Source organism: Podarcis bocagei (assembly GCF_964188305.1).
Source record: "Podarcis bocagei genome assembly, chromosome: 4".
Taxonomy (NCBI): domain Eukaryota; kingdom Metazoa; phylum Chordata; class Lepidosauria; order Squamata; family Lacertidae; genus Podarcis; species Podarcis bocagei.
In genome coordinates this window covers 88138076-88158293 of record NC_138128.1, presented here as the reverse complement: position 1 = coordinate 88158293, position 20218 = coordinate 88138076, and the positions used below count along the sequence as shown (strand labels likewise).

The 20218-nt window shown below is 44.2% G+C and overlaps 1 protein-coding gene and 1 long non-coding RNA gene across 5 annotated transcripts in view; one reads left to right on the top strand and one right to left on the bottom strand.

The window, feature by feature from the left end:
- Positions 1 to 9079, top strand: part of VDAC2 (voltage dependent anion channel 2) — a 38172-nt gene extending 29093 nt beyond the window's left edge. For all 3 annotated transcript variants that reach the window (XM_081191438.1, XM_081191440.1, XM_081191439.1), the window contains 7 exons: positions 498 to 547; positions 1994 to 2146; positions 2236 to 2288; positions 3372 to 3599; positions 4983 to 5133; positions 7149 to 7206; positions 8514 to 9079. In XM_081191438.1, the coding sequence (XP_081047564.1) occupies positions 498 to 547; positions 1994 to 2146; positions 2236 to 2288; positions 3372 to 3599; positions 4983 to 5133; positions 7149 to 7206; positions 8514 to 8605 (785 nt within the window). In that variant the 3' untranslated portion in view covers positions 8606 to 9079. The remainder of the gene's footprint in view (positions 1 to 497; positions 548 to 1993; positions 2147 to 2235; positions 2289 to 3371; positions 3600 to 4982; positions 5134 to 7148; positions 7207 to 8513) is intronic.
- On the bottom strand, positions 970 to 16927 carry LOC308585647. Of its 2 annotated transcripts, none has more exons than XR_014007550.1 (3): positions 16779 to 16927; positions 11888 to 12285; positions 970 to 1883 (listed from the first exon to the last, which is right to left on the bottom strand). It is a non-coding gene; the product is annotated as an uncharacterized lncRNA (long non-coding RNA). The 2 variants fall into 2 exon arrangements; XR_014007551.1 differs by lacking the exon at positions 970 to 1883 and adding an exon at positions 11229 to 11250.
- Positions 16928 to 20218: the final 3291 nt, after the last annotated feature.

Below are 20218 nucleotides of genomic sequence, written 5' to 3'. Positions count from 1 at the left end.
GTTAGGAACCCATCGGAAAGTAGCATGTCCTGGGCCTCCTCTGTAAAATGCTTTTGCTCCCACTAAAAGCTTGGTGTGAATTCTTTTGGGGGTGGGTCCTTGTTCTAATATTTCAGTTTTTAAAAGCCTTTCCCCCATCTGTTCTGGGAACTAGCATGTGCAGTATATGCAAGAAATGAACTTTTTTCTTGATGTTGCTAGAGAAATTGATTAGATCCATGTAGATGGTCATTTCAGTTGTAGAATGCTTTACTATCACTGTAGTTAAATAAAAGCAATGCTTTAGTGAAAGAGCCCTTGCTCATTCATCAGAGATGTAGATGTCCTAAGATCAGAATTTTGTTACAGTTACAGCGATGCAACCAGGAAGAGAGCAGCGTAATGTTTTCTTATGACTCTGCCTGGAATTGTATTCAAGCTTGGCTATAGTGTTAACTGCTTGAAACACTGGTATGTTGTATAAAAGGGCAGTAGTAATTTCAGTTCTGTCTGTCAAGGTTTTGGTCTGGTGAAATTGGATGTGAAAACGAAATCTGCAAGTGGCGTGGTAAGTGCATTTTGGTGTAATATTAAACAGTAGCTCATAACCTCTGAAATGTGGTGGGGAGGGCTCCAGACCCTTCTCAGCCTTCCCACACTCCCTTTCTCCCCTCCCCAGGCAGCAGCAGCAGCAGCAGCAGTAGTAGTAGTAGTAGTAGTAGTAGTAGTAGTAGTAGTAATCTGCCCTTCATCACATGGTGCCAAGTTGACAAGAATATTAAAATCATTGAAAACATCTTAACAAGCAAAAGGCCATGGGGTAAACTTGTCTCCATGAGGCATTATTATTATTTACCCTCCCTTCATCTTAAGGTCCCAGGGAAGGTCTCAGCAATTTAAAATGCAACATTAAAAACAGTTCAAAACAAATTCAATTCCAAATTATTATGTTGCATGCTTTCCCCCCATAAGATTTCAAGCACATAGAAATGAAGGAGAAAGTGATTTTATTTCCTTTCCTTTCCTCTTTCTCTTTTCTTTTAAGGGAATCTTTCTAGTCTGATTGCAAACTAAGTTGACCTTGTTTAACATGCAGTGTTCTGATGTGACAGCTGAATGGGGAATCTGCCATGGACTCATTTCTCTTCCTTCCTTTGCAATCTCCTTTCCCTCCTCACCCTTTTCTCATCTGTAATAATCATTGTTTGTTCTGAAGTCCAAGCTGGGCAAACTAATGCTAATCTCAAAGCTATAGTTTCAGATGGGTTTGCAAGCCACAATTTCAATATTAACAGTATTAGCATAGATGCTCAATTTGGATCCCTGTAATGAAGGAGGGAGCATTTTTTTCTGATCTTCCAAATCATGGTTTGTACGATTGCCTGAACTGAGAAATTACATTTCTTTTTGGTCATTGTGTGATTCCTTTTAAAGTACAGGTTAATAATACCTCAGGCCCCATAATTAAGTAGCTTGATCACCAGGGTCTTTCAGGCATAACGTGTTAAACAAGAATGACCAGGTTTGTGTACTTTGTCCTCACCCTTCCTCTTCCCTGTATTCATAATAAAATTTGGAACTTGTGGAGCTTTCTTCAAATTTTGCCTAAAGAAGTAACACATAGTTTGCTACAGACCAGTTTGTCATAAATGGACCAGGAGTTTCTGGTTGCTCTGAGTGTTGTTTGAGGTTTTTCTAACACAAGTTGCAGTGACACTTTGAGCATAATCACAATTGTAGCAGAGATATACAGATTGTCCGATTCTTCAGAATTTCAGTAAGTCATTGTCAATGGCATTGAAACTCAAAGGTCCGTCCAATTAGTTACGTCAGAAACTTACAGAAAGCTGCAGGGTTTTTTGGTAAAACAAGTTCTTATTTTTATCTGTAAGCTGCCTTGAGTCCTCTCAAGAAAAAAGAATGGATATTATAATAGTCGTAGTAGTAATTGCTCCTCTCTGTATTCCCCTTCGGTTTGTTAAACCTTTTCTTCCCACCTGCATTGTCCTGCTAGGAGTTCGCAACAGCTGGTTCATCAAACACAGACACAGGAAAAGTGAATGGGAGCTTGGAGACAAAATACAAGTGGTCTGAGTATGGTGTCACTTTCACAGAAAAATGGAACACGGATAACACTCTGGGAACAGAAATGGCAATTGAAGATCAGGTAATTGAATTTCGATTTGCTGAAAAGTTAAGTGGAAGTCACTTTTTACATCTGCTAATTCATAACTTTTTTCCCCCTCTCTAAACTAGCTTGCCAAAGGTTTGAAGTTGACATTTGACACAACTTTCTCACCAAACACCGGGTAAGTTCTTTCCCTCTTAAGTCTTGGCACGTTCCACGTAGATTACACTGAAAGTGAGAGATGGGTTAATGAATGCTACTGAAGAAGACTTCAGTGGCTGGACACATACTGTGGTCTTTAAAAACAAAAAAACACAAATATACAAAATGAATTCACACCACACATAATACTTATTTTAATATGTCTTAATTTTATAATGCATCTCAGGCAGATACATGGTGCCTCATGCCCATGGTTCAAGGAATAATTCTATAAAATCTCAGTGAATTCAAGCAGATGATCCCAAAAACATGTGACAGAGAAAAACCAGCCAAACGTACAGTAATGGCTATTCATCTGACCTGGCAAAAGACACTTTTCTGTCTCCAAATGCCAGTTATAACCAGAGCAGACAGTGTGAAGCTGTTTTTTAGTTCTTGGTGTCACAGAATCCAGACTTTTCATAAAATGTAGTAGCAGATATTGTTATCAACTAGATAGTGGTAAGTGGGGAAAGCCTCCATTGACTTGTGTTTGAACTGCCTTGATTCCTAAATTCTGAATAAAACAACTTAAACTGCTGAATCGGTTTATCTACACTGCAAGGGCAGGAGTTATTGATTCTTTTAGGCTTGGCTTCTGCCTGACTCATGGGGAAGAATGATAGGTAAATATTTGTATACTTGAGTGGCATATAATAAACTTACTGATTTCCCTTTACCCCATGATATGCTTCTAGTTATGTCATTTGAGAAAATGTGGAACCACTTAACACCAAGTGAGGCCATAGGTCAAACTACCAGCAGCTCCCCATGATTTTCCTGCCCTACCTAGAGGTGCCAGGAATTTGATACTGAACAAGTTTCCTACTGTAGAGTTGAGTTACTAATTTCAAGTAAAGTCATTCTACAAACTCTCTTGCCCCTTAAACATACAGATCTCCTTCTTGTAGCCACAGGTCGGCTCTGTGGCTCTTGATCTAGTGAATACTCACATTTTGGACTACGTGGACATCTTTAATTTATCTGCTTAAGATGAGAATCAGTATAACTTGTGCATTCTAGGGGAAGAGCGGGTTTTTTTCTTACATATTTCTTTTTCCAGGAAGAAAAGTGGCAAAATCAAATCTGCTTATAAGCGTGAATGTATAAACCTCGGTTGTGATGTTGACTTTGATTTTGCTGGACCTGCCATCCATGGTACAGTTGTCTTGGGTTATGAGGGCTGGCTTGCCGGCTACCAAATGACCTTTGATAGTGCCAAATCCAAGTTGACAAGGAATAACTTCTCTGTGGGATACAAGACTGGAGACTTCCAGTTGCACACCAATGTGTAAGTATCAGAAGCTAACACGATTGCAGTTAATGAAGGTATCCAGAAATCTTGAAAACTAGGGGAAATAATTTCATTGTTGCAGCTGTAGTAGCACTGAATATGCCTACATTCTGAGTAGATTTTTTGTTGGGCGATTAATTATCAAAATAAATTTTGAAGGTCTAGAATAGCAGAAGTACTTTTAAAGCATTATTCTAAAGTATATTGGTTGTTTTAAAAAAGTTCATGCATGCATTTTTAAAAAAAAACGGGCTACCTTCCCAACTCCAGTGAGTAGTTTTATTTCACACAACTTCAACTGGATATGATCTAGTACAAATTGGTATGAGAACTTGCAGTTTCTCATTGATAAATACTGCATTAGAGTGTGTTGGAGTTTTCAACTTCCTATTTCCAAAATGAGGGATGCTAAAAAAATTTTGTAACATGGCTTATAAATTCAAAATATATTTTGGTTAAATTAATATAATTTAGTTTTGCTAGGTAAGTAAAATGTGTAAAATTGCATAAAAATCATTGCCAAGTACTTGCAGTTATGTTATATATTAATAGTGTTTAGTTAAGCCGATCAGAAGGTTGGCGGTTCAAATCCCCGCAACAACCTGTTGCTCTGTCCCAGCTCCTGCCAACCTAGCAGTTTAAAAGCACGTCAGAGTGCAATTAGATAAATAGGTACCACTCCGGCGGGAAGGTAAATGGTATTTCCATGCGCTCTGGCACTCGTCACTGTGTCCCATTGCGCCAGAAGCAGTTTAGTCATTCTGGCCACATGGCCTGGAAAGCTGTCTGTGGACAAATGCCGGCTCCCTCAGCCTGAAAGCAAGATGAACGTTGCAACCCCATAGTTACCTTTGAGTGGACTTAACCATCCAGGGGTCCTTTACCTTTTTTACCTTTTAGTTCAGTTGGCAGTTAGTGCATAGATCAATCGGGCCTGGAACGCTAATGTACTACAGGGTATTTGGTGAGGTGGAGGAGAACTGAATATTCATGAACAGAGCAAAAAAATCTGTTGTGGCTTACCATCGTTGTAGCCTTTTGCTTACCAGCAGTGTCTTAAGCCACTTCTCACAGCACTTTCATAAACATAACAACTGCAAAGGACAAACTTGACGAAATCTATTATTCTTGCCAGTGTGACTTCAGGGTCACAAGTTACTATCATGCCTTTCAGAGGGAAATGAAAGACTGCCTAAATGTTTGCATTTTGTATTATGTTTGCACTTTCTGTAGAGTGAGCCAGGGTTTTTATCTCCCACCACCACCCTCAAATGCAGTCACTTCCTATGTCACGGGGAACCCTCAATGCTCTTCTTCATCTGAAGCTTTTCTTTATTTTATCATTTGAATAAAAAAAACCATTTCAAAACTATTTTTCAGCAACGATGGGTCGGAGTTCGGTGGCTCAATTTACCAAAAAGTCAGCGACAACCTTGAGACTGCTGTAAACCTTAACTGGGCAGCGGGCAGCAATAGCACTCGTTTTGGAATTGCAGCAAAGTACCTGTTGGATCCTACCGCTTCTATTTCCGTAAGTCGAACTATAGAAAAAAATGTCATAGTTATCTTGGTCCACAAAACTATACACAGGAAACTTCTATATCCCTTACCACGAGAAGTCCCCCTCCCCATCATAGCTTGAATGAGCATGTCCCAACTGGCCTTTGTTCATGCCTGAGTTTACCTTTGTGAGCTGCCTAACTCCAACTTTGGCATGGACAACTTTTCTTAATGGCTTCGTAGTCTGAATGAAACAGTGTAGTAGCACCATATTCTCCAAGTGAGAACTAGCCCGGCAAAATGATTAAGAACATAACCGAAGCCGCCTTGTGCAAGGACAGATAATTTGTCTACCTCAGTATCATTCACATTGATGGGCAGCATCTATTTGAGTTTCTGAGGGGGCAGGGTCATTCCCACCCCTGTTTCGTAAGTTTACACATATGAATTGCTTTGTGTGTAGCAGAAAAAGCTGTGTACAGTCGTACCTCGGCTCCTGAACGCCTTGGGAGTCAAATGTTCTGACTCCCGAACGATCGAAAACCAGAAATGAATGTTATAGTTTTCAAACGTTCTTTTGGACTCCCAACATCCAACGGAGCTTCCGTAGCTTCCGACTGGCTGCAGGAGCTTCCTGCAGCCAATCAGAAGCTGCGCTTTGGAAGTCGAATGTTTCAGAAGTCGAACGGACTTCCAGAATGGATTCTGTTCAACTTCCAAGGTATGACTGTATTTTCTAAGAATTCTGGTAAGGTTCACTCATGAATGGAAATGAGGTCTAATTACATAGCAGGGACTTGATTGCATTGGGGTAAGGTTTCCCACAGCTGTGCTTTGAGCTGTAAATTTAACTGTAGGTGTGCCATTATCTTTTACCCCCATCAGTAAAATTAGGAATAAACGACCTGAAGGAAACGGTTGTAAAGTTAAGATAAAACAGTATAAAGCCTCCTACTGCATGTTTAAAGTGCTTTACAGATATTTGATGGAGATTATAACAGTCCAATATTGTAGTGAGTAGAACTGCTTCTGAGGCTTTTGCCTGGTATGGCGGTAATGGGTTCCTTTGACCTGTGGCCTCATTCTTTGCTACGACTCACGTGCATAGATGGCAGTATATAAATACTAACCCATCTCTGATTTTCATTGTGCATGACAAGATAGGAAGCTGTGTCATAGTAGAAACAGGCTTTAAAGCAAAGCGAAGGGAAGAAAACCCAAGTTTCATAGATCTCCTGGTTGGAACAGTCCTGAGTACTAATGATTATCTTCTGCCTACAAATTCTGGGAGCCCTTGGTAGCCAACAAAAAATGTATGGTTGTCAGGACATGCTCCTACTCCCGTGCGTCATGTCCCTGGTCTCATGATAACATCACTGGAATGCAGGAGAAGGTCAGGGACAAGCAGAAGTGTGACTCTGTCACCCAGCTCTGAGCTAGAGAAGGGCTGCAGAAACATGCTGCCTCTCTCTTCCTCTGTACCTGCTGGACAGCGGAAGTTTTAACCACTTGGCAGAAACAGAGACAATGCAACACGACTTCTTCATTCTCCTCTGGAGAGGGGCAGCAGGGGTGTTTGTCTGCTGCGACTGGGCCGTTGCAACTCCAGCAGCCCAGTTGTGTACAAAGACAAGGCTCTGTGCTCTTGTGGTCTCACTCCAGCTTGGTGCCAGAGTGAGGAAGCGGAGTTGCATTCATCATTACTTGCACACGGAAATTGCATTGCTAAAGCCAATTTGTGAGCTTTTGGGGCTGGTACTCATCTTGCCCACCTCGCTCATCCTTTAGGAGGAAGCCCCGGGTTTGGTGTTGCCATGGCGAGGGGATGAGAGAGAGATTATTTGAAGCCTGGTCATCATAAGTTGAAAAAGCAGTTTGAAGAAAGCTTATCCTAGATTACACTCCGGTTGCGAGTGCTGCCTTCTTGCTCTAGTTGGGCACTATATTCTTTGGAGCAGGGCAAAGGGATGTTAAAATTAGGGCACAACATATTGTGACACACAAAGGATTGATAAAAATGTCATCTTGCTTCTCGTTGTTTTGCAGGCAAAAGTGAACAACTCTAGTCTAGTTGGAGTTGGGTACACCCAGACCCTGAGGCCAGGTAAATAATTTTGATAAGAATGTAAGAGATATTGAAGCTTTTGATTAATATGTAGGTTAATGGTGGCTGGAGTCTGTTGTTAACATGTTCTTGGAAGTTGGTAGTTCTCCATTCAAGGTTCGAAAGAGACTTAATATATAACGATGAGAAAACACTCTCCAAAATGTATAAAATCTTATTAGACTGGTCAGTGAAGGACAAGGAGGTAAAATCAGCCATGGTAAAATGGGCAAGAGATCTAGATCATAACATACAACTCTCAGAATGGCAAAAATTAAGTTCACAGCATGTGTTATTCTATTAAGGAAAATTACATGAAGGCTATCTATCGTTGGTATATAACACCAAGGCAGTGGAATCAATGTACCATGTCTGTTGGACTTGTAAAAGAATGAGGGAATTTTGGGATTCAGTCTATAACGAGTTGAAAAAGATCTTCAAAATTTCATTTCCCAAAAACCCTGAGGCATTTCTTTTAGGGATTATCGGGAGGGAGATTCCTAGAAATTTAAAGAAATTATGTATGCCACCACGGCAGCGAGAGTTTTGATTGCACAGAATTGGAAAAGTGAGATGATACCATCAAAAAAAGATTGGCTGATTAAACTAATGGAATGCACCAAGATGGATAAACTGACAGGACAGATAAGGGATCAAGTGAAACAAAAATTTAATAAAGACTGGAATATATTTAAACAATACCTGAAAGACCACTGCAGAGAATTAAATTTTTTGACTGGTTTAGATTAACTCTTGTAATGAGAATCATCAAAAAGTAGTGAAAAAAATGGTTACCAATAAACTAGATTTATTTTGATATGCATTCAACCAAGAACTCTTAAAGGACCCAAGTAAGAAGGGGAGGGAAGTCAGAAGTAATTAGAATATTAATGTGTTGAATGAGTAAGACTATATCTTTGTTTTTCTTTATTATGATTTAGAAACACATGCACATTAACAGGAAACTGAAACTTTATACAGTACTGTGATTTTACGTTAAGAAAGCATTTCTGTTAAAAACAATAAAGATGAATTGCAAAAAAAAAAGTTGGCAGTTCTCAGAGTAGCAGAACTTGCCTCTTCAAAAAGGATTTAGTTTGAAACATTCCTTTTTAAGTGTCTCTGCAACTTAACTGGTACGTAGGCACCTTTGTGCGAAGCATGATGCTTCTAATCCCACTGGCGTCGGCATCCATGTGTGTTTCAATATAATTTACCACCTTTGAGCACTGAAAAATGTTAGCAGCAACTGATGTGTCCAGTGGACCTTGCTTTCTCTAAAACCCTTTGGTTCTATTGATCTGCAGGTGTGAAGCTCACTCTGTCTGCCCTAATCGATGGGAAGAACATCAATGCTGGTGGACACAAACTTGGTCTTGGCCTAGAATTGGAGGCTTAAGAGGTGTGAAGAAAGCTGCCGCAGGAAATGGGATATCAGAAGAATATGGCCTTAAAAATGTATTTCCAGTGTGACCGGGGGGCTTTTTTTCCTACTCAGACGGATGGCCTAGAACAAGAGCTGTATTCAGAGTATTTAGGCAGTTACTTGTTAGCTGGTTTTTAGTTAAATTGGTTACCTATCTAGTTCTCAATTCTGCATTAGTGCAGTCACTACATAATACATTATTTAAATGTATTTAACTGTTGAATGCGCTACCCACAAATAATGAAATAGACTTTATGAAAACCTGTACACATGTGTGCATGTTATGTTTCTTTTAACACGTGATAATAGCCATTGAAATAACAGAATGGATCAGTGGATGTTCTGAAAAGTAAGGTCAACGGTTTTGTTAAAATCACCTTAACTAGAAATACTTTTGGTATCCCAAGGCAATTCGAAAATTATGAATAAAACAAATACACACACATACTTGTGCCTCCAGATATGTTGAAGTTATTGATAGGGAGGGCTGAGGTCCGCCTTAATTTTGCTTTAAAAAAAGCTGCCTGTTGTTCCAGGTGCCCTTTCTCTTCGGCGTTCTGGAGCATTTGCTATGACTCCAGTTTGCCGAAGCAGTTAAATGTCCAATCTGGGGATTTCTTGAGTTTGGCCATGGCTTAGCGAGATCTTTTGAGTGGAGTACTACTCTTGGGGCAGTCTTTTAGTGCTGCCACAGAGCCTAGGACTTGCCGATCAGAAGGTTGGCGGTTTGAATCCGCTCAACGGGGTGAGCTCCCGTTGCTTGGTCCCTGCTCCTGCCAACCTAGCAGTTCGAAAGCACGTCAGAGTGCAAGTAGATAAATAGGTACCACTCCGGTGGGAAGGTAAACGGCATTTCCGTGTGCTGCTCTGGTTCGCCAGAAGCGGCTTAGTCATGCTGGCCACGACCCGGAAGCTGTATGCCGGCTCCCTTGGCCAATAAAGCGAGATGAGCGCCGCAACCCCAGAGTCGGCCACGACTGGTCAGGGGTCCCTTTACCTTTAAGGAATCATAGAATTGTAGAGTTGGAAGGGACCTCGAGGGTCATCCAAGCCGCTGAAATGCAGGAATCATGCCTTCAGCTGTCCATGGGTGGGCTCGAACCACCAACCTTCTGGTTAGCAGCCGTGTGCATGGACCTGTTGAACCACCCAAGGGCTGCTTCTCTTCTTGCCTATTAACAAAATATGCCAGCAATATGAAATGGAAGCGGCTTTGGGAGGAAGAGGTACAGAGATTGCCCCCTCGCTTGCCCTCCTTAGGTGCTGTGCCCCTCAACATGGAGATTGGAAGAGTGGAGATGTATTAGCTCTGTCCCTGCCCCCCTCTACATGTTGGAGGGCAAACGTCTGCCGTGGGGAGTCTGCTCTACTTGCATAGGCTCCCCACAAAATTTAGAAACCCCAAGACAATGAAAGTGCCAGAGCTAGCGTGCTTGCCTGCACCCTGCCTCATACAGTCCTAATTACATGAGGGAAAGACATTCCTGAATAGTGTTTCATAGCTGCATTGGGTACAAACATTTATTTTGACACATTGTAGAATGCGCCCATGCTTGGTTCATGCGTGAAACTTCTCGGTGCCTGTTGGCTTCGGGAGCTATTGGTTGCAGTGTCTGGGTTTTTTTAAAGCACCTCCATCAATTGCTTTCTCCCAGATGTTGAGCATAGCTTGCTACACATCCTTGCCCTGTATTACCCCTAAATGGTGGATCTACAAGAGATAGTAAAAGGTCTGTTCCTCTGCGTGTTTTTTTTTAAATGGTTATTTATTAAATTTGTGTACTGCTCTTCATCCATAGATCTCGGGGCGGTTCACAACATAAAAATAAGAGGTAAAAAAAAATACAAGAAAAACAAACCAATAGCCCCCCCTACCTCCCACAAACACATTTAAAAGGATATTGGATGTTAACCAGGCAAAGGCCTGGTTGAAGAGGAACCTTTTTGCCTAGTGCCTAAAGGTGTATAATGAAGGCACCAGCCAAACCTCCCTGGGGAAAGCATTCCACAGATGGAGCCACTGCAGAACAGGCCCATTCTCATATTGCTACTCTCCAGACCTGGAGGGGCAATGGATGCCCCCTTCCTGATTTAGATCATTGGGATTATTGAAAAGGGGCAAATGGGGCTTGTCAACCTGGGAAGGCAGCCCATCTGGGAGAAGGAGCATTCTGATCCTAAAGCTCCACTGCCTTGCAGATATCTTCGGGAGAAGAAAAGGATAAGGAGTTAAGCCCTACACAGATCTGGAGTGGAGTCGCTAAAGTGGTTGGATGCTTCCTTGTCTGCCTCCTGGCAACACCTGCAACCCAGCTGGTGCCAAACTTACTGCTCTGCTTTCCTTTGGACCATGTCAGCGAGGCCGAGGGGGTGGGTCTTGTGGTCTGGGCAGCCCAGGACCTCCATAGACACAGTGGCGTAGCGTGGGGGGTGCAGGAGGGGCCGGCCACACCGGGCGCAACATCTGGGGGTTAGGGTTAGGGGGCACAAATTACTTGCCTTGCCCCGGGTGCTGACAACCCACGCTACGCCACTGCATAGACACTACCCAGGCTTGTGCCCCGGGGAGGTCACTTCATTGATTTGACTTCACCCCCGGAGGTTCACTGTATTGTTTCCTGAGACAGATGGATGCAAAGCAATCATTTAAAAAGCCCCAATCTTGCTCAACAGGACATTGGAGACTTACTAATATTGAAATATGTGGGATCTAGAAAAGGTTTTCTACAGGACTGGACTCGCCTAGCCTTCAAGATTACAGGGACTGTTCTTTCCATCCAGGAAGCATTTACTGTCTCCTTTACCCAGCAGTTGGCGGATGGTGCTGTGGGTTAAACCACAGAGCCTAGGACTTGCCGATCAGAAGGTCGCCGGTTCAAATCCCCGCAACGGGGTGAGCTCCCGTTGCTCGGTCCCTGCTCCTGCTAACCTAGCAGTTCGAAAGCACGTCAAAGTGCAAGTAGATAAATAGGTACCGCTCCGGCGGGAAGGTAAAGGGTGTTTCCGTGCACTGCTCTGGTTCGCCAGAAGCAGCTTCGTCATGCTGGCCACATGACCTGGAAGCTGTACGTCGGCTCCCTCGGCCAATAAAGCGAGATGAGTACCGCAACCCCAGAGTGGACCTAATGGTCAGGGGTCCCTTTAGCTTTACCCAGCAGTTGAGCCCCCTTTGTTCTGGTGGCTCTATTTAGCTCAGCAAGGCAAAGCTCGAGTGTGCAAATGATATGCAGACTTCGGGTCTTCCAAGTAACTTACCAATGTCCTTGGGCTGCCATAACCCCAAGCAAATGTGGCAATGAGGAGACTGCAAGGACGTTCATAGCACAGCAAGTAATGTGACACCCAAGTTAAAGCTGAGATACGAGCGAGATTATCTGCAAAGTGATTCGCAAGTGGGTCACAAAGGTTTACCAAGTGTTTCTCATGTGTAAATTAAAGTCTGTAGAGATGGAGAGAGAAATTGATTTAGAACATCCTGGAGTCAGTGCTTGGGAAGTTCATTTTAGAAAGGAATTAGTTGCAGTTCACATGCACCCCCTCCAGAAGAGAACTAACTCTGTTTCCAGTTCGATTTGCAGCTCATTATGTAATTGATTCACGTGGTCCTTGGCTTCCGCTCCCCTCCAGCCTTCAGAATTTTACAAGCTGCTCTGCTGGAGTATAAAATAGACATAAGAAACCATCAAAACACACAGTGTAATGTGAACAACTGTTTCATTTATTTCCCCCAACAATTAGGACCTTCAAACTTAACACAGCAGCATTACTTTTTAGTGGCCACAAACCCAGAATTAAGTGTGACGAAGCTCCTATGCATATACAAATGATTGAAATGCAATTAAATTGAATTAAAATTGCCCCAAGCCCCACTGCAAAAGGAACTTCATTTGCTTTTCAGTTCCCCCAAAAATTATAAGGAATGGCTTTCAGGTGCCATTCAGTGCCATTTTTGAATCTGTTTATAGTGAATTAATTTGTCTGATTTAGTTCATGCCAAGCACTGATCAGAGCTAGAACCGAGTGGCTGAAAAAACAAGCAAAATAAGGTTGAGCTAATAAGTTGGAGTAACTTGGGAGAAAGGTTTAAGCAACTTTCCGTCTCCAGAGTTTCATGCAAATAGCCTTGAATGGGAGACAGGGCATGTGAACTTTGACCTCTCTGGAGTGAGGAACTGTGTGCACATGGGATGCAACTTGCATATTGCCAAAATAAGGGGAAACAGCCACCAAAAAAAGAGGATTCAGATTCACATATAGTCTTCATATGTTACCATACATATATGTGTGCAAATATATAGACTCGATTGCTATAATTTAAACAGAAATACAATACGGAAAAGCTGCTCTGGTAATCTGTGTCTGCCTCCTCAGTTCTGCTGCCCAGATACAAACTATGGATGGGCAGCTTCAAACCACCAGCAACACTCCTCTTTGGGGGGGGTTTCTTAATCTTTAAATTGGACTTGGACAGGACAGCCCTTCAGATTAGGTCTGGCCCATCCATGAGGCAGACGCCTCGGGTGGCGAAATCCCCGGGATGGCTTTCCATCCCTCCTGCTAGAAAAGAGAGGTGAAGTGCTGGCGGCTTCCAGCGAGATCTCTCAAACGGGATCTCGCTGGAACTTGGGAATTGCTGCCACACTGCCCCGATCCGCAAGGCTTCAGGGAGGCAAGGCCTCTTCCCTCTTCACCTCCAATGGCCAAACGTATCATGCCGTCCCTGCTTTGGATAGAAGACTGTCTTCTGTCAAGTATGGTAAAAGATAAAGGTAAAGTCCAGTCAAAGGCGAATATGGGGTACAGCGCTCATCTCGCATTCGGGCCGAGGGAGCCGGCATTTGTCTACAGACAGCTTTCTGGGTCATGTGGCCAGCATGACTAAACCACTTCTGGTGCAACGGGACACTGTGACGGAAACCAGAGCGCACGAAAACACCGTTTACCTTCCCGCCGCAGCAGTACCTACTTGCACAGGCGTGCTTTCGAACTGCTAGGTTGGCAGGAGCTGGGACAGAGCAACAGGAGCTCACCCCGTTGCGGGGAGTCGAACCGCTGACCTAAATTGGCAAGCCCAAGAGGCTCAGTGGTTTAGACCACAGTGCCACCCACGTCCCATGCTGTCATGTAGGAGGCATAGCCAGCAGATGAGAGAGACACCTACAAGATGTTTCTCTCTCTGTGTGAGAGAGAGTCAGAGCCTTCTCCCGTTTCTAAACTCTACCATCTCAGCCCCGCAAGCTACTGGCGACTCTTCTTCAGCAGGCAAAAAGTTCCCTGCACATAGGGTTGCCATATTTCAAAAAAGTAAAATTCCTGACACCCACATAATTGTTGAACTTTCTTTCTGAGGAACAAACCCAAACTGTTGAGCATTTTTGGGGAAAACTCCACACCCCAAATAGTTGTTTTAAGCTTTCTGAGCTGTTTCCACTGCTTTTTCCATCGCGTTGCCTGCTGAAGAAGAGTCGCCAGTAGCTTGCAGGGCTGAGATGGTAGAGTTTAGAAATGGGAGAAGGCCAGTCTGATGTGGAGCAATTGCACCATCTGCTGGCAATCCAGAGCAAAACAAAACAAAACCAAACTACGGAGGAGAGATTTATGGAATGCTACTTAATGAATAGCTGGAGCCTAAACCCTAACCGCTGGTGGTCTGGCTAAATCTATAACTAAATCTATAACTATATAAATATATAGTTGCAGAGTCTCCAAGTGTCCCTATTTCCCAAGGACGTTCCTGATTTAGAGAAGCGGTTCCGGTTTCTGATTTGATCCAGGAATGTCCTGCTTTTCCTTAGGACGTCCCAATTTTCATGGGAGAAATTTTGGAGGTTACAGTAAGATGTCCCACTTTTCATCAGAGAAATGTTGGAGGGTTTGGAGTTGCAGTTTCACATGGTAAGCTTTCCTTTGACTTAATACTGTGTGTGTGTGTGTGTGTGTGTGTGTGAGAGAGAGAGAGAGAGAGAGAGAGAGAGAGAGAGAGAGAGAGAGAAGAAGAAGAAGAAGAAGTGTTTGGATTTGATATCCCGCCTTTCACTCCCTTTAAGGAGTCTCAAAGTGGCTAACATTCTCCTTTCCCTTCCTCCCCCACAACAAACACTCTGTGAGGTGAGTGGGGCTGAGAGACTTCAAAGAAGTGTGACTGGCCCAAGGTCACCCAGCAGCTGCATGTGGAGGAACAGAGACACGAACCCAGTTCACCAGATTACGAGTCCCCCGCTCTTAACCACTACACCACACTGGAGAGAGAGGTGGGGGGGTTGTATGTGAATGCTTAGTACAGGCTTCCTCATCAACCTTGGCCCTCCAGATGTTTTTGGCCTAGCTAGCAGGACCAGTGGTCAGGGATGATGGGAACTGTGGTCTCAAAACATCTGGAGGGCCGAGGTTGAGGAAGCCTGGCTTCGTACTTCCTCACCCCACAATCCTTGCATGTAGAAAACCAGCATGTCAGAAGGGAAGTTCACCCTTCTCCATGATGTGCTAGCTTTCTAAGTAAAGGAATATGTGGGGTTGGTTTTTTTAAATGATGCACTCAACACATAACCCTCTCACATTTCATTTCATCTTGTTTAATATATTTCCATGCTTCTTTTCACTCACATGTATCACAAAGCAGTTCGCAAGCGATAAATAACGATAACAGAACAGCACATCACAGTTACAACTTAAATCATATAGAAAAACGAACAAATTGCCAGTAGCAATTGCAAATCATCGGTAAAACAACCACCTTCGGCAAAACACCTGAAGGAGTGTCTCCACCCCCATCGTTCTGCCCAGACACTGAGGTCCAGCACTGTGGGCCTTCTGGCGGTTCCCTTGCTGTTACAGGGAACCAGGCAGAGGGCCTTCTCGGTAGTGGCACCTGCCCTGTGGAACGCCCTCCCACCAGATGTCAAGGAGATAAGTAATTCTATAACCTTTAGAATATATCCGAAGGCAGCCCTGTATAGGTTTTAAGGTTTAAGGTTTTGTGATTTTTTTATATATGTTGGAAGTCACCCAGAGTTGCTGGGGCAACCCAACCAGATAGGCAGTGTACAAATAAAAATACAAATAATGAATATATTATTTATATATATCCTGCCCATCCGGCTGGATTTCGCCAGTCACTCTGGGCAGCTTCCAACAAAAGATTAAAAATACATTAAAACATCAGTCATTAAAAACTTCCCTAAACAGGGCTGCCTTCAGATGTCTTCTAAAAGTCAGGTAGTTGTTTATCTCCTTGACATCTGATGGGAGGGCGTTCCACAGAGTGGGCACCACCACCGAGAAGGCCCTCTGCCTGGTTCTCTGTAACTTTGCTTCTTGCGGTGAGGGAACTGCCAGAAGGCCCTCGGCGCTAGACCTCAATGTCCGTGTTGAATGATGGGGAGGGAGACGCTCCTTCAGGTATGAGGCTGTTTAGGGCTTTAAAGGTCAGCACTAACACTTTGAATTGTGCTCGGAAATGTACTGGGAGCCAATGTAGGTCTTTCAAGACCGGTGTTATATGGTCTCGGTGGCCGCTCCCAGTCACCAGTCTAGCTGCCGCATTCTGGATTAGCTGTAGTTTCTGGGTCACCTTCAAAGGTAGCCCCACGTAGAACGCATTGCAGTAGTCCAAGCGGGAGATAACTAGAGCATGCCCCACTCTGGTGAGACAGTCTGCGGGCAGGTAGGGTCTTAGCCTGTGTACCAGATGGAGCTGGTAGACAGCTGCCCTGGATACAGAATCGACCTGCACCTCCATGGACAGCTGTGAGTCCAAAATGACTCCCAGGCTGCGCACCTGGTCCTTCAGGGGCACAGTTACCCCATTCAGGACCAGGGAATCCTCCACACCCGCCCGCCCCCTGTGCCCCAAGAACAGTACTTCTGTCTTGTCAGGATGCAACCCCAACCCATTAGCCACCATCCATCCTCCAACCGCCTCCAGGCACTCACACAGGACGTTTCACCACCTATTATCTATTATCACCGCCTATTATCTGCCTGATATAGGACAGTCCAGGTCAAGTTCTACTGGGCAATGCTGCTACCCATGCAACAAGCCCTGAGCCCCATGAGGACTCAAGAACAGCTGACATAGTTGGGTATGTTTAGTTAGGAGGATATAAAGTATGGGGTGGGAGGGGACATGTTGTGGGTCTTCAAATACCTGAAGGGTTGTCACCCAGAAGATGGAGCAGACAGTTGTTGAGAGTGGTTAGGAGGCTCCTATTCCCCTCACAGAGCTAGATTTCTCAGAGTTCCCCAGGGAGAGGGATTGACTGTTAAACCTCCATGGGAATTCTAGCTATGCAAGGGGAACAAAGGTCTCCTAGCAACTCTCAGCACCCTTAACAAACTACACTTCACAGGATTCTCGGGGGGGGGGGGGAGCCGTGATTATTTAAAGCAGCGCCATACTGCTTTCAGGGCATAGCACTGATGGGACCTAAGAGAGGAGCTGAAGCGAATTAGCCCCCAATACTGCTGTGGTGATGCATGAATAGGTCTAAAACCCCATCTGAAATGGGCTTAGCCCCCTGAGTTGTGGTAATAATAATAATAATAATTTATTATTTATATATACCCCGCCCATCTGGCTGGGCGGCTTCCAACAAAAGATTAAAAATACATCAAAACGTCAGTCATTAAAACTTCCCTAAACAGGGCTGCCTTTAGATGTCTTCTAAAAGTCAGGTAGTTGTTTATCTCCTTGACATCTGATGGGAGGGCTTTCCACAGAGTGGGCACCACCACCGAGAAGGCCCTCTGCCTGGTTCTCTGTAACTTTGCTTTTCGCAGTGAGGGAACTGCCAGAAGGCCCTCGGAGCTGGACCTCAATGTCCATGTTGAATGATGGGGAGGGAGACGCTCCTTCAGGTATACTGGGCCGAGGCTGTTTAGGGCTTTAATGGTCAGTGCCAACACTTTGAATTGTGCTCAGAACATACTGGTTGTCACGAGGTTTTCTCTGCACTTGGATGGGCTGCCTGTTTCCCAGCACTGCACCAGAAAAGTTGTTTCTCTCTCCCTGCCCTTCCCTACCCCAATGGTAGCTATCAGACTGCATTTCACGTGCTTGGTTTAGAATTGACAGCTGGACTTGTGAACTTGCAGTTCTGCATAGGCAGCTTATGCAGTTCATTTTCCTGGGATTTGCACCCCGCCCCTGAATTATTTTCTTCTTTGAAAGGAGGACGAGCACTGCAGCGTGACTCTTCCCACTTCTGACACCATGTGGCGTTCACAGAGAGCCAGGACGCCAGCTTGGGCTGAAACCCCAACCCAGCTTTAAGTTTCCTGGCCTCTTCTCTCCTTGCGCTGGCGTTTATGTGGCTCAGACCGCACAGCCTCCCTTCCCCTTCCAGGGAAATTGATTTAAAATTAGAGTGTCAGAATAAAGATTTGTAGAGATCCATGAATGACTGAATGCAGAAATACCTGCACATGTGCTCAGAATGGGGAAAGGCAGGTGAGAGACATAAGAATATTAAAAAAACAAACCACACCCTAGCTACATTTATGGGTGTGGATGGCAAGCAACGGAACAACAGGGAATACTGTGAAAAAACGGGAAGATGTGGAAATTGATACAGATGTGAGAAATGGCACTGCCAATTTTACCCCTCCCCTATGAAGCAAACCTTGTTCCATTCAACGTTTTTTGTATTAAAAGAGTCAAAGCGAACCCATTCCGTGGTAAGAGACTCTATTCCACTTAGTAGGAACATATAGCTCAGTTGGTAGATTGTGAAACTTTTAATCTCACGGTTGTGGGTTCGAGTCCCAAGCCAGGCAGAATATGGGGTTGGACTAGAAGACCCTTGGGCCCCTTCCAATTCTTTGACTCTTAAGTTTTTACAGTCTGGCCCCTGCTCCCCGCTCATGTCATGTCATTCATTTTTAAAAAATTGTTTCTATTAAATATTTTATCGGGTACAAAAATACAGAAAACTTCACAAATTTTCTTTCATTCGTTTCTTCTTTGCTGTATTATTTTATGGGTCAAAACCCCCACTACAGTATAAATGTTTGCAGCTGTTTGGCATTTATTTCCAAAACTGACAGCGAGGCCCGAACATGAATTATTTTTAGTAACTCTGGTGTGGTGCTATCAGTAAATGTTGTGAATATTCAGCTTCCCCCAGGAGCCTTAGCAGTGGAGGAGGTTGCTGTGTTTAGCGTGTCAATGAAAGGAAACTTAGAAGCCTTTAAAGAATGATTCATCGCCACCGCACCCCCTTTGCAGTAAAGCGCTAGTCAATCAATAGTCTTGCCGCTAACTCTGGGGAGGGTTTTTATTTTATTTTTTTAGTTGCCTTCATAAAATATTTTAATTATCTCAAAATCATAAAATATAAGTAGGCACAATTTGCTTGGAACTCAGGAGGGTAATATGAACGAGAGGAAGAGATAAATGTTTGCGTTCCACAAACTTAAATCAACCTCTATAATATGAAACCTAATGCAGAGCGAAACCAGTGAGTTATTGGCCATATTTAACTTCCCAATAATAGGAATAAATATTACAGCAGCCAGTTTATGTACTCGCTGTTATGGAAAAGAGAGAGAAATAAATACATTGTTCAGAACTGTGCATTAATCCCCCCCTTTGGCATGTTTCTCACCACCACAATTGTTCATTTATTCTTTCCAACTGTTTTACAACTGTGCATTCCTTGGCTGGATCTAGACGCATCAAAGAAGTGTTTCAGTCTAAAGCACTGTAAATTTAAACAGGGAAATCTGGTAGGGAAAAACGGGACTCCACGTTGCCATCTGGTGGCACACAACGTTATATCACACATACAATGCGCATAAATTGCTTTTTCTTTAGCAGTCTAGCTGAATCCCTTCTTTCTGAAGCCCAGCTTTATAGAAGTTACTCTTATTGTATTATTATATTAATGCAATAGATGACAGAGGCTGTGAGCACCTGCAAAGGGTCACTGTGTGACAGCCATGCTTGTGTGTCGATGGGGCCTTCCGATGGGGGCAACCCTCACATCAGCAGGGTTAAACTTGGTGAGAGAGGGGGACTTGGTGCTCACCTTCTCTGCCCCGGGGCAGACAAGCGGCAACACCATGCGCTGGAATGGCCCCCTCTTGCCCAAACGTGCCAGTTCCCTCTTCTATGCAAATGTTCAAGCTGCAAGAACGCTGTCCTCTCTTTTACTGGTTACCCTACAGCACTGACAGTGCTCACAGTGTGAGGCAGCTGCAGTGTGTTGCAAACTCTTCTCCCACCCTCGCTGCCCCAAATTTCCTGGGTTTCCTAAGTTAGCTTGCCATGGACCGTATTTTTCACTCCACAAGGCGCACCTAACCATACTTTGGGGGGGGGGGGCAGAGCCTGAATGCATCCCAGGCTCTGTTCAGCGCTCCCTTTCATGAGCCGCGTGGAGCGTGTGTGCAGCACTTGCGGGCTTCTCCCCTTCTCGGGGAAAAGCCCCCAAGAGCCCCACACACACTCTGCACAGCTCTTTAAAGGGAGCGTGGCTCTTGGGGGCTTTTGTGGGAGGTGGGGGGTGTCCCTTCCCCCACCTCCCGCAAAAGCCAGGGATAGCCGTGTGAAGCCTCCCCAGGGCAGCGGGATGAAGGCTCCCCACT